General features: G+C 38.7%; 1 protein-coding gene across 1 annotated transcript in view; it reads right to left on the minus strand.

Annotated features, from left to right (window-relative positions):
• Positions 1–9,721: 9,721 nt before the first annotated feature.
• The window catches only part of DOCK11 (dedicator of cytokinesis 11), a 212,920-nt gene continuing 208,286 nt past the window's right edge, over positions 9,722–14,355 (minus strand). Inside the window, 1 exon segment of the mRNA XM_033112064.1 lies at positions 9,722–13,526. Coding sequence (XP_032967955.1) covers positions 13,404–13,526 — 123 coding nt within the window. The 3' untranslated portion in view covers positions 9,722–13,403.

Raw genomic sequence — 14,355 nt, forward strand, 5'->3', positions numbered from 1 at the left:
TTCTGACCAGCAATGAATGAGAGTTTCTGCTGCTCAACATCCTTTCCAGCATTTGGTGTTGTCAGTGTTCCAGATTTTGGCCATTCTAATAGGTGTGTACTGATATCTCATGGTTGTTTTCATTTGCATTTTCCTGAAGACATATGATGTGGAACATCCTTGTAAATGCTGTCTTCTTTTTTTGCAAATATTTTCTCTTAGCACCTTGTCTTCTCATTCTCTTGACATTGTCTTTCACAGAAGTTTTAAATTTAAATGAAATTTAGCTTATTATTTCTTTCAGGGATCTGTTTTGGGTGTTGTATCTAAAAAGGCATCACTATATCCAAAGTCATCTAAGTTTTCTCCTGTTATCTTCTAAGAGTTTCACAGTTTTGCATTTTACATTCAGATTTGTGATACATTTTGAGTTAATTTTTGTGAAGAGTGTAAGGGGTGAGTCTAGATTTATTTTTTTGCATGTGGATGTCCATTTTTCCAGCATCACTTGTTGAAGAGACTACAGGGTTTGATCAAATGACATGGTGAATGTTTAAATTAAAAAAAAATTATTACAGTAAAAGACATTGCCATTAATCCACTTCAAAATACTCCCCTTCAATTCGAACACGCTTATCCTATTATTTTTGCCACTTTCTGAAGCAGCTCTGGAAGTCCTTTTTCATGAGTGTCTTTAGTTGTGCTGTCGTGGCTGCTTCAATGTCCTGAGTCCATTCAAAACGTTTACCTTTCACGGTCATTTTGACTTTGGGGACGAGCCAGAAGTCACACGGTGCCAAATCCCATGAACAAGGTGGATGAGGACACACCGTAATATTTTTATTTGACAGAAATTGCAGTATACCAGAAGTGATATGTGACACGGAGCGTTGTCATGATGGAGGATGATTTATGGTACATTTTAAAACACACTTTCTCTCAAGCGTAGCTCACATCTGACTGACTGCACTGAACAAGTTGAAACTTGTCACACACTGTTTCTAAGGTTCACGCGCCTCTGCCCGTATTGAATATCCCTGCCTTTCCATTGGATGTCACTCAGCAGCCGCATTCACTGTATGTGGTGATCACAATGGAAAGGTTCTGTGTCACACATCACATATGGCAATTTCTGTCAAATAAAGACATTATAGTGTGTCTTCAACCACTTTATTCACCAGATCTGGCACTGTGCGACTTCTGGCTCTTCCCCAAAGTCAAAATGACTGTGAAAGGTAAACTTTTTGAATTGATTCAGGACTTTGAGGCAGCCATGACAGCACAACTTAAAACACTCATGAAAGAGGACTTCCAGAACTGCTTCAGAAAGTGCCAAGAACGATGGGATAAATGTGTTCGATACGAGGGGGAGTATTTTGAGGAGGATTAATGGCAATGTGTCTTTTACAGTAATAACTTTTTTTTATTTAAACATTCACCATATTTTTGGATCATGCCTCATATCTTTGCTCCATTGTATTGTCATTGCTCCTTTGTCAAAGGTCAGTTGAGTATATTTATGTGGGTCTATTTCTGGGTCCTCTATTCTGTTCCATTGATCTATTTGTCTCTTCTATCACCAATACTACACTGTCTTGGTTACTGTAGCTTCGTGATAAGCCTGGAAGTTAGGTAGTGTCAGTCCTCCAACTTTGTTTTCTGTAAATGCCCCTTCTTAAGTAGCTGTATCAGTCATTTTAATGTCTGCTAGGGCAAGCCTTTGTTTCTTAATCCTCCTTTTTGGGCATTAGCTATTTTGACATCATTATGCTTTCTAAACTTTAGAATCATTTTGTCAAGTTGAAAAAATCACTTTGGGGTTTTGATTGGGGTGGCACTAAATTTACAGATATTTAGAAGTCACATCTTTATAATTGTAATAAGGTATGTTTCTCCATTGATTCAGGACTTTATTTTTATGTCCTTTGATAGATTGTTTTCTTGACCTACTGCTTTTCCTTCAGGGCTAATATCTTAGAGGTCTTGGATTTTGTTTTAGTAAAGGTATTCGGTGGTACCAGCAATGGAATTGGAATAGTTTGGCCCAGTTAGCAAGTTGGAAGGTTGCTAGTAGTGAGAAAGAATTTACCAGAAAGTGGAAGTGATAGCTAAAGAAGTCATGAAGCAGACCTTGAGCATCCTCAGGTATAACCAACCTGCAGACTAAGTGCTGAGTTAGAAATGAAGGTAAGGCAGACCACTACTGCTTGTGGTATACAAGCATGCAAGGGGCAGATAGTTGCAATTGAAATATCCATTAGTAGGAAAGAGACCTGTTCCAGTGGACTTATTGATGGGATGGCCAGCACAAGGGTCCTTGAAGACAAACCATCTTATGGAGTAGCTATCCAGGAGTCCAGTGAGGCAGGCAATCCTTCCACAACATGTCTCAACTTCTGCACTACTGACATTAGGGGCCAGGTAAATTTTTGTTGTGGGGGGCTGCCTGTGCATAGCAGGGTATTTTAGCAGCATCCCTGGTCTCTACCCACTAGATGTGAGTAGCTTCCCCACTTCCCAGTTGTGATGACCAAAAACGTCTCCAGACATTGCCAAATGTCCCCTGGGGGAGCAAAATCATTCTCGATTAAGAACCAATGCTCTCAGAGACCATGGAGCTTACAAATAACCAAAGTGAGCATGTGAGGTCAGCTAGCAGGGTACCAGTGGTGAAGGTTAGGGTCTAGGCAATTCAGAGTCTTGGGCAGTTGGCCTCTTGGAAAGAGGAAGTACAAGATACCCACTCCCACTGTACCACATCGTGGGAGAGGAGGCAGGATGGTGGGGTAGCTGACTTCCTAGGGCCATCCCAGCATCAGCAGGAGATGGAAGAAGCAGAGCAGGGCCAGAGACTGATTGGCTCATGGCCATCTGAAGGAGGGAGACTGAGGGCAGAGAGGTATCCATCTCTGAGAAATATACCAGATTTTGAGTGGGGAGAGGGGCAAATTCTAGTTAATTCCACTTCAATACTTTTACTAGGAGGCTTGCCATATTGTGACTAAATGTCAGTTTCTTTGAGTTGCAGCAGCTGAAGAGACTTGTTGAAATGCCCTTAGGTGAGATGGGCTGGAGATATGCATTGTGGTTGTGGAAATCGATTTATCCACAGTGGGCATTCAGACCCTTGTGTGAACAGAATGCACAGCACAGGAGTATGGAGGCACTCCTGAAGAGATAAAAGGACTGAGTGGGGGAGGGCATTGGGAGGTAGGGGCCAGTGCTTTATTAGAATGCAAGGAGGAGAAAGACAACTCTAAGCCCCATCACCTAAAGTGAGAATGAAATGTCTGTAAACAAGATTGGTTGGGCAAAGTTTCCCCTAAAGGGTTCTATAGCTACAGAGAGATGGGCAGGAGATGGGGAAGGGGAGCTCTGAAAAGCTTTCTGATCTATTGTAAGAGAGCTATTGTGGGGACAGAGCCCCAGAGAGCAGTTTCCAGGCTCTTGGCCTCACATAGAAAGGTGCTGGCTCAGGTAGTAGATGGCCATCAGCTGTGACTAGTTGGCCATCGGCTGTTACCGGTTAGCCATTAGCCACTGATACAACTGCCGTGGCTAAGGTAACAAAGTGTGGCGTGGTGGTGTGGCGTCCTGGCGTGGCGTAGTCGTGGCTGAGTGTGGATTGCGGATTGCAGAGAGGCAGATTGCAGCTAGCAAGTGAGGTTGGTTGGCAGAGACACGTGGATGGCAGATTGCGGATCGTGTGGCTCCTGCTTCCTGTGTCTCTAACCCAGCCGCCAGTGAGACTATAGTGGTATGACTCCCCTGTCTATGGCTCCGTGGGTGCTCCTTTTTGGCCTCGCCATGTCCTGCGTTCCTATGCGGGGAGTGGGACTAGAGACCCCAGAAGAGATCCCGCCTGTCACCCTGCATGACAGCTATAAAATAGTTATCTGTGAGTGCTGACAGCAGAAATCCAAATGAGAGGTATAAATTAAACAGTTGAAGGAGGCTGTGTATCAGAGACTCTATAGAGGGAATACAGAGGGAGCAAGTCCCACCATTTCAATCTCAAATCCAAAACCACTGTGTAATTTTGATAGTGGAAGGAAGTCGGAGGAGGTGCCAGTAAGCAGAGAGACCCTACAGTTGGGGGGGGGTGGGCATAAGGGACCACTGGTCAATGCTCAGATGTGTATGGAACCTATGAAGATAAATAACTGGCTTCTGTTCAGGAAGACAGACACAGAAGCAGGGCTAATATTTAGCCAGGATGCACCAATATGGCAGCACCGGTTCTTAACAGCTAACGTCTATGTATATTGGCCAGTGCCCATACCATAAAGAAAATACTGTTGCTCCATGGGGCCAAAGATCTCCATCATATGGCAAGATACAGTGAGGCCAGAGGTTATCTGTGGAATATCAAATGATAAAAATGGCCTGACCTTGACCCTTCCATTTTCCCTCCTCCACTTACACCTGGAATGGTTGGATGGGTCCAGTGACATAGAAGGTGTGGTGGCTGGCAAAATTCTGCCATACTTTGGGGTTACATGTATATAGATGTTAACTACTATACAGATGTGCCAGGCATTGTTCACTATGTATTACATATTGAATTTTCACAATAATGTTAAGAGGCAGGTACAATTAATACCTCCACTTTCAGATGAGAAAATTAAGGCAGAGAGGTTACATAATGTGCCCAAGGTACCACACCTTGATAAACAGCAGCTGGGATTCTCACCCATCCAGTCAGCTTCAGAATCTGTGCACTTAACTACTAGATGCTATATAGAATTAATGCCAAAACTCTCAAAATCAGAGTCATGAGAGAAAAGCCAAAGCCATCATGCCAATATTTGTTAGGTTAGGTTAGGCTATGTTAGGTTCGTTTTATTTTTTATTCCCCTAATTTCCTAATCTTCTACATTTAGGGGAAGAGATGTGCTTCTATATTCATGAATGTTTATGAATGAACATCGTATGGGACCATTATAACTGGACCCTAAGGAGATATGTTCTTGACATAATTCATTATCAATGATCAGCATTCTCTTTGGGTTGATTGGCCATGTCTTTATCATCTCCACGTCCTATAGAACTGTTCTTATGAAGAATATAGTCAGGACACACACACACATACACACACGCGCGCGCGCGATGGGGACTCTTAACTAGCTCACCCCCACCAAAAAGCCTCATCTAGAAGCACAGAGTTATCATGAAATACTCTGGGGGAGGGGGCATCATGGGGGTGGCAATTCAAAGAGAAATGAGAAAAATCACAAGATGTTTAAATCAATGGGGATAGCGCTGGAATTTTCCATCCTGAAGATTTTTTCCAGGGCTAAACCTCTGACTGAGTTTTGTTTCTTTAACAAAGGAGGTGGTGGTGGTGGTAGATTACCTTATTTTCAAAAACGTTCTTTGTAAACATCCAAAATTATTTCCATGAAAATTGTTTCTCTTACATGTGACCTCAATTGTACTCAGCTGACCCTGTGACTACTTGGAGTTGTGGTGGAACAAAGTGCAACAGTTTCCTCCTGGAAGTCTTTCATTTTCATTGTATGAGGTGTGATAAAAAAAATACAGTGAATGTTTAAATAAAAAATTTATTACAGTAAAAGACACATTACCATTAATTCTCCTCAAAATACTCCCCCTTGCTTTGAACACATGTATCCCTTTGTTTTTGCCACTTTCTGAAGCAGTTCTGGAAGTCCTCTTTTATGAGTGTCTTTAATTGTACTGTAGTGGCTGCTTTGATGTCCTGAATCAATTCAAAAAGTTTACCTTTTGTGGTCATTTTTTCTTTAGGGAAGAGCCAGCAGTCGCACGGTGCCAGATCTGGTTAATAAGGCGGATGAGGACACACCATAATGTCTTTAGTTGACAGAAATTGCTGTATACCAGAAGCGATGTTGGAGCATTGTCATGATAGAGGATGATTTACAGCACACTGTAAAACACACCTTCTCTCAAGTGTATCTCACACCCAACTGACTGCACCAAACAAGTTGAAACTTGTCACACATCATTACTAAGGTTTGACATGCAGCTTCTTGTATTGAATATCCCTGCCTTTCCATTGGATGGCACTTAGCAGCAACGTTCACTGTATTGTTTAATCACACCTCGTACTTATTCTGATGGAGAAATTTTTGTCAGTTGAGCACACTTTCCTCTCTCATCCTTTTATTTTCTGTGTCTAGCTTTAGTTTGGGATGAGGGAGGACAAAGTACTATTATTATGAAATTACAGTGGCTCTGGAGGCCTCTCAAATCCTGACTATGACACAGAAAATTCTGAAATAATTCACAGCAGGAGTACTATAGGACTTGGTCAGCTTTGCATTGAACATAACTCCACATCTATATTGGCTCTGCTTTTGCTTCTCAATATTAAATGCTCAAATATGTCAGTGCTAGGCACTATTATTTATATCCCTCTGAAACATGTTTCTATTCAAGGATGCAGCATTCAGAAGACTCAGTCCAGCGAGTGACAGAAAAAGACTTCCCTTGGATTATCTATGAGATTGTAATAGCTTATCTGCATATCTGCTCACTGAATACTGCCTCGATCATTCATATATCTGGCTCACAATGGGTAATCAATAAATGTGTGATGAATGGTCTACAATTCCCAGATTGCAGCCCTAACTTGCTCATGATGGCTTCCAGTAGTTTTCTATCAAAGCCACATGTGGTCAGTGTGCAGGATGAGGAGTCGAGCCCTTAAAACTCAACTCTAGAAGACCTACTGAAGCAGTTATTACAACATGCTACAATACACAAAGAACAAGACTTGTACATCAGAAACAGGTTGTCTGAAAAAGTTTTCTATTGGGGGAATGAAGCAAATTGAGCCTAAGTTTTCTGGACAAAAAGAAAAGGCTGATTTACTCAGTTTAAGTCTAAGACCAAAGAATAAGTCTGAGAAAAACAAGATGTTACCTGATCTTATATGCACTCTATTATTATTTTTGCTTTGCATGTCCCTTGTAATAGTGATTGGTTTTAATGATCATTTCATATAAAAATTAAAAAGAAGTACATTTTTTAACTTCCTGTCAAAAATTCTGCCTAAGGTACTTCCTCAACACACACACGTTAGTTGCTACCCCTCCTTCAAGGCTCTGTTCATGCCCGTCTCCTCCACGAAGACTTTTTTGTTCTACACCTAGAAAGGCTCTGCCTACTCAGGCAGTTGTTATTACCTCCGATTTCCTACTATCAGATCTCTTCGTATTATCTTCTTATATGACTAGGTCTCATCTCCCCCTCAACCACAATCTCTCTGAGGGCTGGAATATTGTGCACATTGCCTTGCACATAATAAAGGCTCCAGAGGTATCTGTCTAAACTGGCTTTATTTCCTTGAGACTACAAGCACTTATTCTGTGCCAGGCACTTTTAGGTTCCAGGGAAAAAGAGGTACAAAACCAGACACAAACCCTACCGTTATGGAGCTTACCTTTTTAATTAAAAGGTGGAAGGGATGAACCTTTTTTTGGTCTCTCTAGAAAGTTGCAGCAGGAGACCATAGGAAATAGTATAAAATAGTTGAAAGCACTGTGGAGTGTGAGTCAGGATACCTTGGTCTCATCTCTAATTTGATGTATCTTGAGCACATTTCTTAAACATTGGTCATCTGTTTCCCTGTATGCCATATAGGAATCATATGGTTACTGGGAAAACTGAATCAGAAAACAGATGCAAATCATGTTGGAGGGAACTTTCTCAACCTGATAAAAAGCATCTATGAAAAACCCACAGCTAACACCATACTTAAAGGTGAAAGACTGGAAGCCTTCTTCCGAAGATCAGTAACAAGACAAGGATGTCTGCTCTCACCACTGCTATTCAACATTCTACCGGAAGTTCTAGCCAGGTTCTAAGTAAGAAAATGAAATAAAAAGAATCAAGATTGGAAATGAAGAAGTACTAAAACTATCTATTTTCATATGACATGACCTTACTTAGAAAATGCTAAAGAATCCACCCCCAACCCCCACCCCAACAAAACTATTAAAGCTAATAAGTGAATTCAGCAAGATTTCAGGATACAAGGTCAATACGGAAAAAAAAAAGTTGTATTTCTATAAACTAACAATGAACAATCTGAAAATGAAATTAAAAAACAACACCATTTATGATAGCATTAAAAAGAAATTAAGGAATAAATTTAGCAAAGAAGTGTAACACTTGTACGTGGAAAACAACAAAACATTGTTGAAAGAAATCAAAGACCTAAATAAAATTTTTAAAATCCTGCCTTTGTGGATTAGAACACTTAATTTTGTTAAAATAGCAGTACTCCTCAATTTGAATTATTCACAGCAAATCCTACAAAAATCTTAGCTACCTTTATTTTCCTGCAGAAATTGACAAGCTGAGTTTAAATTTTACATGGAAATGCAAGGAACCCAGAATATCCAAAACAATCTTGAAAAAAAGGAACAAAGTGGGAAGACTCATACTTCCTAATTTAAAAACTGACGGCAAAGCTACAGTAATCAAGACTATGAGGTACTGGCATAAAGACAGACATATAAATCAATGGAATAGACTATGAGTCCAGAATAAATCCATGGTCAATTGATTTTTGATAAATGTGCCAAGACAATTCAATGGAAGAAAATAATCTTTTCAACAAATGGTGCTAAGACAACTGGATATCCACATGCAAAAGGATGAATTTTGAAACCCTACCTCACACCATATACAAAAATTAGCTTGAAATGGATCAAAGATATACAAATAAGTGTTACAACTATAAAACTTGAAGAAAACATAGGTGTAAATCTCCATGACCTTGGATTAAGCAATGTCTTCTTAGATACAACATCAAAGCACAAGCAACAAAAGAAAACAATTGGATTTCATCAAAATTGAAAACTTTTGTGAGCCAACCCTCACAACCCTCACACGGTGGCTCAGGTGGTTGGAGCGCCATGCTGGTTCGATTCCCACGTGGGCCAGTGCGCTGCATCCTCTACAGCTAAGACTGTGAACAACGGCTCTCCCTGGAGCTGGGCTGCCACGGGCTGCCGTGGGCTACCATGTGCTGCCAGGAGCGGCTGGTGGCCAGCGTGAGTGACCGGCAGCCAGCGAGAACTGACATGAAGTGCTGTGAGTGGCCGAGAGGTCCAACCAGTAACCGACTGCCTCAGCTGGGGGGAGCGCAAGGCTCATAATACCAGCATGGGCCAGGGAGCTGTGTCCTACATAGCTAGACTGAGAAACAATAGCTTACGCCGGAGTGGTGGGGGAGGCGGAAGGGGAAAACAACAACAACAACAACAACAAAAACTTGTGTTTCAAAGGACACTTACAAACTGAAACGGCAACCCATGGAACAGAAATATATGGAAATCATATATCTGATAAGAGACTTGTATCTAGAACAGATGATGAACCATAAAAAGATAACCCAATTCTTAAAAAATCTGAATAAACGTATCTCCAAAGAAGATATAAAAATAGTCAATGAAGCACATGAAAAGATGCTCAACATCATTAGCCACCAGGGAGATGCAAATGAAAACCACAATGATACTTCACACCCACTAGGAAGGTAATAATCAACAAGTGTTGTGGAGAATATTGAGAAATTGGAATCCTTATATACTACTGCTGGGTATGTAAAGTGGTGCAATTGCTGTGGAAAATAGCCTGGCAGTTCTTCAAAAAGTTAAACATAGTTACCATGTGACCCAGTAATTCTACTCCTAGGTATATGCCCAAGAGAACTGAAAATATGTCTACACAAAAATTTGTACCCAAGTGTTCATAGCAACTTTAATAATAGCCACAAAGTGGAAATAACCCAAATATGCACCAACTGATGAATTGATAAAATGGGGTGTATTATACAAAGGAATATTATTCAGTTGTAAAAAGGAATGAAGTACTGATACATGCTACAATATGGATGAACATTGAAAATATCATGCTAAATGAAAGAAGCCAGTCACAAAAGGCCACAAAATGTATGATTCCATTTACATGAAATGTCCACAATAGGCAGATTCACAGATACAGAAAAGTAAATTAATGGTTGTCAGGGGCTGGGAGGTAGTTGGTGGGGAATGGGGCATGACTGCTAATATGTATGGGGTAACTTTTGGGGGTGATAAAAATATTGTAAAATTAATTGTGGTAATGGTTACACAACTCTGTGACTATACTAAAAACCACTGAATTGTGCATTTTAAATGGGTAAATTGTATGGTGTGTGAATTATATCTCAATAAAAATGCAAAACAAGAGAAAAAAAGCATGTTGGAAAAAGTTTTAAAATGTGTTTTGATAACTGAAGTAGTGTACTGTTAGAAGAAGACTGAGACTGAAGCTAGTCCACCATTTTGTGGACCAGAAGCCTGAAATATATCTCTGATTATTAATATTTTGAAGAGTTTGGAAATTCCTATTATTCCAATACATTACTTAGGTTCTTCATCTCAGATAAAACTAGTATTTATAATAAAAAGCTTGAGTTTTAATTATGCTGGCTTACTTAGTTTGTTAATTAACCAGTGGGTCCATCTCTCGTTCTATGATACGTTGGTCAAGGTTCCAAGGCTGTTGCTACCACTGCTGCTTGCTATTTCATTTTTTAAAAATATGTTTACATTATTTATATAGGCAATCAAATCATATAAATATAGGTAGTGATAACAAACCCATTGATAGACATGATGCAGTGGTGCAAGTGTTTACTAGGAAAATTTGCATGGAATTATTTTCTCTACGGGTTATCACTGTAGTGATAAACTAAGACTACCAGTGGTGACTTATTGTTTTACTATGTTCGAAGACTACCAAAACAATAGCTTCCAGGGGAAACTGAATTCAAGCTTTACTGCAAAATAACCAGTATAGCAGAAGTATATTCTCTGATGTGAATTAATTTGTGGAGGCCAAATCACTTCATGAAATCAAACTGTATAAACAGCAATATATACCTAATATATACATTGTTTCAAAACTCATTTACCATTCTCTAGTCTAGCCCACTTTGTTCTCTATAGCTTTCTGCTGTTACTCTGAAAGTTGGTGAAATAAATCTAGAGAAATTGTGCCATGACCTGGAGAAGTCATTGGCCACAGGACACAAAATTATCTTTTCCCTTTTTCTTCATAGCCATCAGTAAGTCATGTCCAGTCTTTCCACATAATATCTTTTTTGTTTTCATTTTTAGCTGTATTTTATTTAGCATTAGTAAATCTCAGTCTTACGTTTTCATTTGACACTACTGCAATATATATCCAGTTCAATGCTCAAATCACCTAATGTCTCTTATATTTGTCCTTCATTCTCACTCACATGTAGGGTTTTGTGGATGCATAACTAGAATACTGCAGTAACTGATTGGTTTCCATATTTCCATCTCTCTGCCTCAAATACGTTTGGTAGCAATATAAAGGATTAAATCTCTAAAACTAACATTTAATCAAGTAATCTTTATTTAAAAACCTTGACTGGCTCCCCCATGTTTACTGAGTAAAGTCCAAATACTTAGCCTGGCATTCAAGGTCTTCCAAAATCTAGGTCCACGTTTTCTTTCTAGATTTATCCACTACTCCCTTGAACAACACTAGACTCCTTGCCATCCCCTGAACTTCTGCTAATTCTTTTTGTACCTTTGCTCATGATGTTCTTCCTGGCTGGAATCCCTTCTCATTTTGAAAGCCTGTTCAAGGCTTACTTTTGCCCATGAAACCATCCTTGAACATTGCACTTCACAGTGACCTCTCATTCCTTGAATGTGATTAAGAGTTACGGACAGCGTTATTCATTTGGCAATGCTCATATACAACTTTTCTTGTCTTATATCGTCAATTTTTGTATTATTTCTTTTTGTGTATATCTTGCCTCCTCAACTAGATTGCACGTTCCTTGAGGGCAGGGTCCATTTATTATACTTTCAAAAATTACCCACAGTGTACAACACTATGCTTGGGGACATAATAGGGACTAATTATTGACAAAAGAGCACTACATTTTCCCCAAGATGCCTCATTTTCATATGGCAGCACTCACTCTATGTGATGGTTCCTTACACATCCATGCCAAATATAATCACTTTAAAGGTGAAACTAACTCTATAGGTTACTCCAAAATATTAAGGAATTACAAATTGCCTCTGAAATTTTTGAATCCCCTATTAAAATACAAAATTAACCTTCAACAAATAATTTCACACTCCCCTGAAAGCTCAAAGACGACATGCAAAGAAAAATGGCCACGCCAGGAGCATAATCTCTAAGGTTTACTTGATCACAAAGTATTTAAAAAGCCAGGGTTCCATGCAATCCATTTATATTTCAGTGTTTGTTTGTTTGGTTTTTTGTTTTTGTTTTTTGTCTGTAAAATAAGCTAAAATACATAAGAAAAATAAGTAAAACTTAAAAGTTTACATGAAAGGCAGCCAAAAATATCTGGATAATCCAAGCTAAAAAAGGTTTTCACATCTTGGGTTTCTCTTGAATTATTTAGGCAGTCTGAGATTTCTTCATTGTTAGAAATGTAATCCCTAGCTTGCAGTTGCTTTGTCTGTGGTGATTATGTATAGTGATCCAAGAAATGCTGCAACCATCAAGTTCTATCAAAATGCTTGTTAACCTTGGAAACTGAAGAAAATAATCATTACAAATGCCTACCTCAGACTCTGTTCCTATAGCTCTCAAGTTGCATGGTATGTACTGACTGCAAATTCTCAGAAACGTTCTGTTTGGCTTTATGGATAGCCTCAGATGATAAAGCTCTGGCAACAAATGCTGCTTGCTAGGGAAACCTATGCCACATGTGAATTCCTTGTCTTGTATGTCAGAGGAAACCGACTTGATTACCTGACATCATCAGATCAAAACATGAAGGAACGGTAGGCTTGGTATTTCTATGTATAACCTTTCTTTGTGAAATTTTCCTTTTAAAATAATACTTTTGTTTCCTTTAGCCCAGCCTTGACTAAAGATTTCAAACTATCTCCCCAATCTGAAATATCCATGTTTTATGAAATTTGATCATTTTTTCTCCAAGGATTAGTATGATAATGAATTGAGCTTTCTGTCAAGAAAAATGGTAAGTTCAAAGTATTATTTCCTTCACTTCTAATTACAAATAAGTTTTACCTTTTATTGTGTTCCATAACACAATTTTTACATAGTACCATTATTATTTTAAGCAATAATCAAGCAATTCAAATTCATGTTTTTGATCTCTACTTCTCAGTATATAGATTTACCTAAAAAAGTACAAACCAAGGACAGTGGTGCAATTTTACAGGCACTTCCAAGTTGCTTAAATATTTACAAATACATAAGCACCCTTTTTGAAAGCATTAAAATTTTGGTGCCAGGAGGAAACACTCCATGTATATCAAATCTTTGAATTTTAACATTTGCACAGCTCCAAATATTCCTGAGAAAGGTCAGTCTCGTTGTCACTTTACATCTGCATGTCCTCATATTTCAGCAGCATATCTTGGGGAACCATAACCTCTGTCACTCGATGTACCACTAATTGCACAAAATACGTGTAATGTGTCGCTCATCCAGGGAGAATGCATTGTGTCTTCTTGTAATATCTAAAACAAACAAACAGAAAATCTGCATGTTTATCATGAAGCAAAATAGCCACTGCCAAAAAAGTATGTGTATATGGAATTACAGGCATATTTCAATTCCACCACTGACACTTAGCTATGTAAAATGACATAAAGCAGAAAGAGCAAAGAATAACATTACCGACTTAGGTCTTCAAAGCTGTATTACAAAGGCAGCATAGCAAAAAAGCAGAAAAGATCTGGTTACTCATTAAGAAAAACGAAAGACTGTAAAATGCAAAATTCAATAGAAAGTGAGAGGTAATACAATCTTTAAAATATTTTTTAACACTTTTTAACACATGGTCATAACAAGAGCTCTAAACAGTGGACTCTTTGAGTTTATGGACCATCTTCTAACACAGTGGTTCTCAGGATCACCTGTGGGGCTTTTCAAACACGCAGATACCTATGTGCCTTCTCTGGAGACTTGGGAAATAATATTAAATGAAGAGAAAGTCATAAGTGCATATTTCTAAAGATGCACTATAATTATATAAGCTAATTGATACAGAAGACTTTTATGGAAATGAAGAACTTCAAAAATATATTTTATATCTCATAAGTATATAAACATATATTAATACATTCATATTAATATAGATATTTTTAACTTATCCATTTTGTGTGATCAAAAGCAACAGAGATCGTATGTTTGGATTAGATGGAAGAAAAGAATAGCATATAAATCAATCCAAGCTCTTCATTATATAGTTCCAACTTAGGTCTCAAGCTTTCAATACTTGGTTCTCAAGTTAGCTCTGAAACTTCAGTATTAAGCCTGCAAATTGGTCTATGGTGGCAGTAATGC

The sequence above is a fragment of the Rhinolophus ferrumequinum genome, chromosome X, assembly GCF_004115265.2.
Source record: "Rhinolophus ferrumequinum isolate MPI-CBG mRhiFer1 chromosome X, mRhiFer1_v1.p, whole genome shotgun sequence".
Taxonomy (NCBI): domain Eukaryota; kingdom Metazoa; phylum Chordata; class Mammalia; order Chiroptera; family Rhinolophidae; genus Rhinolophus; species Rhinolophus ferrumequinum.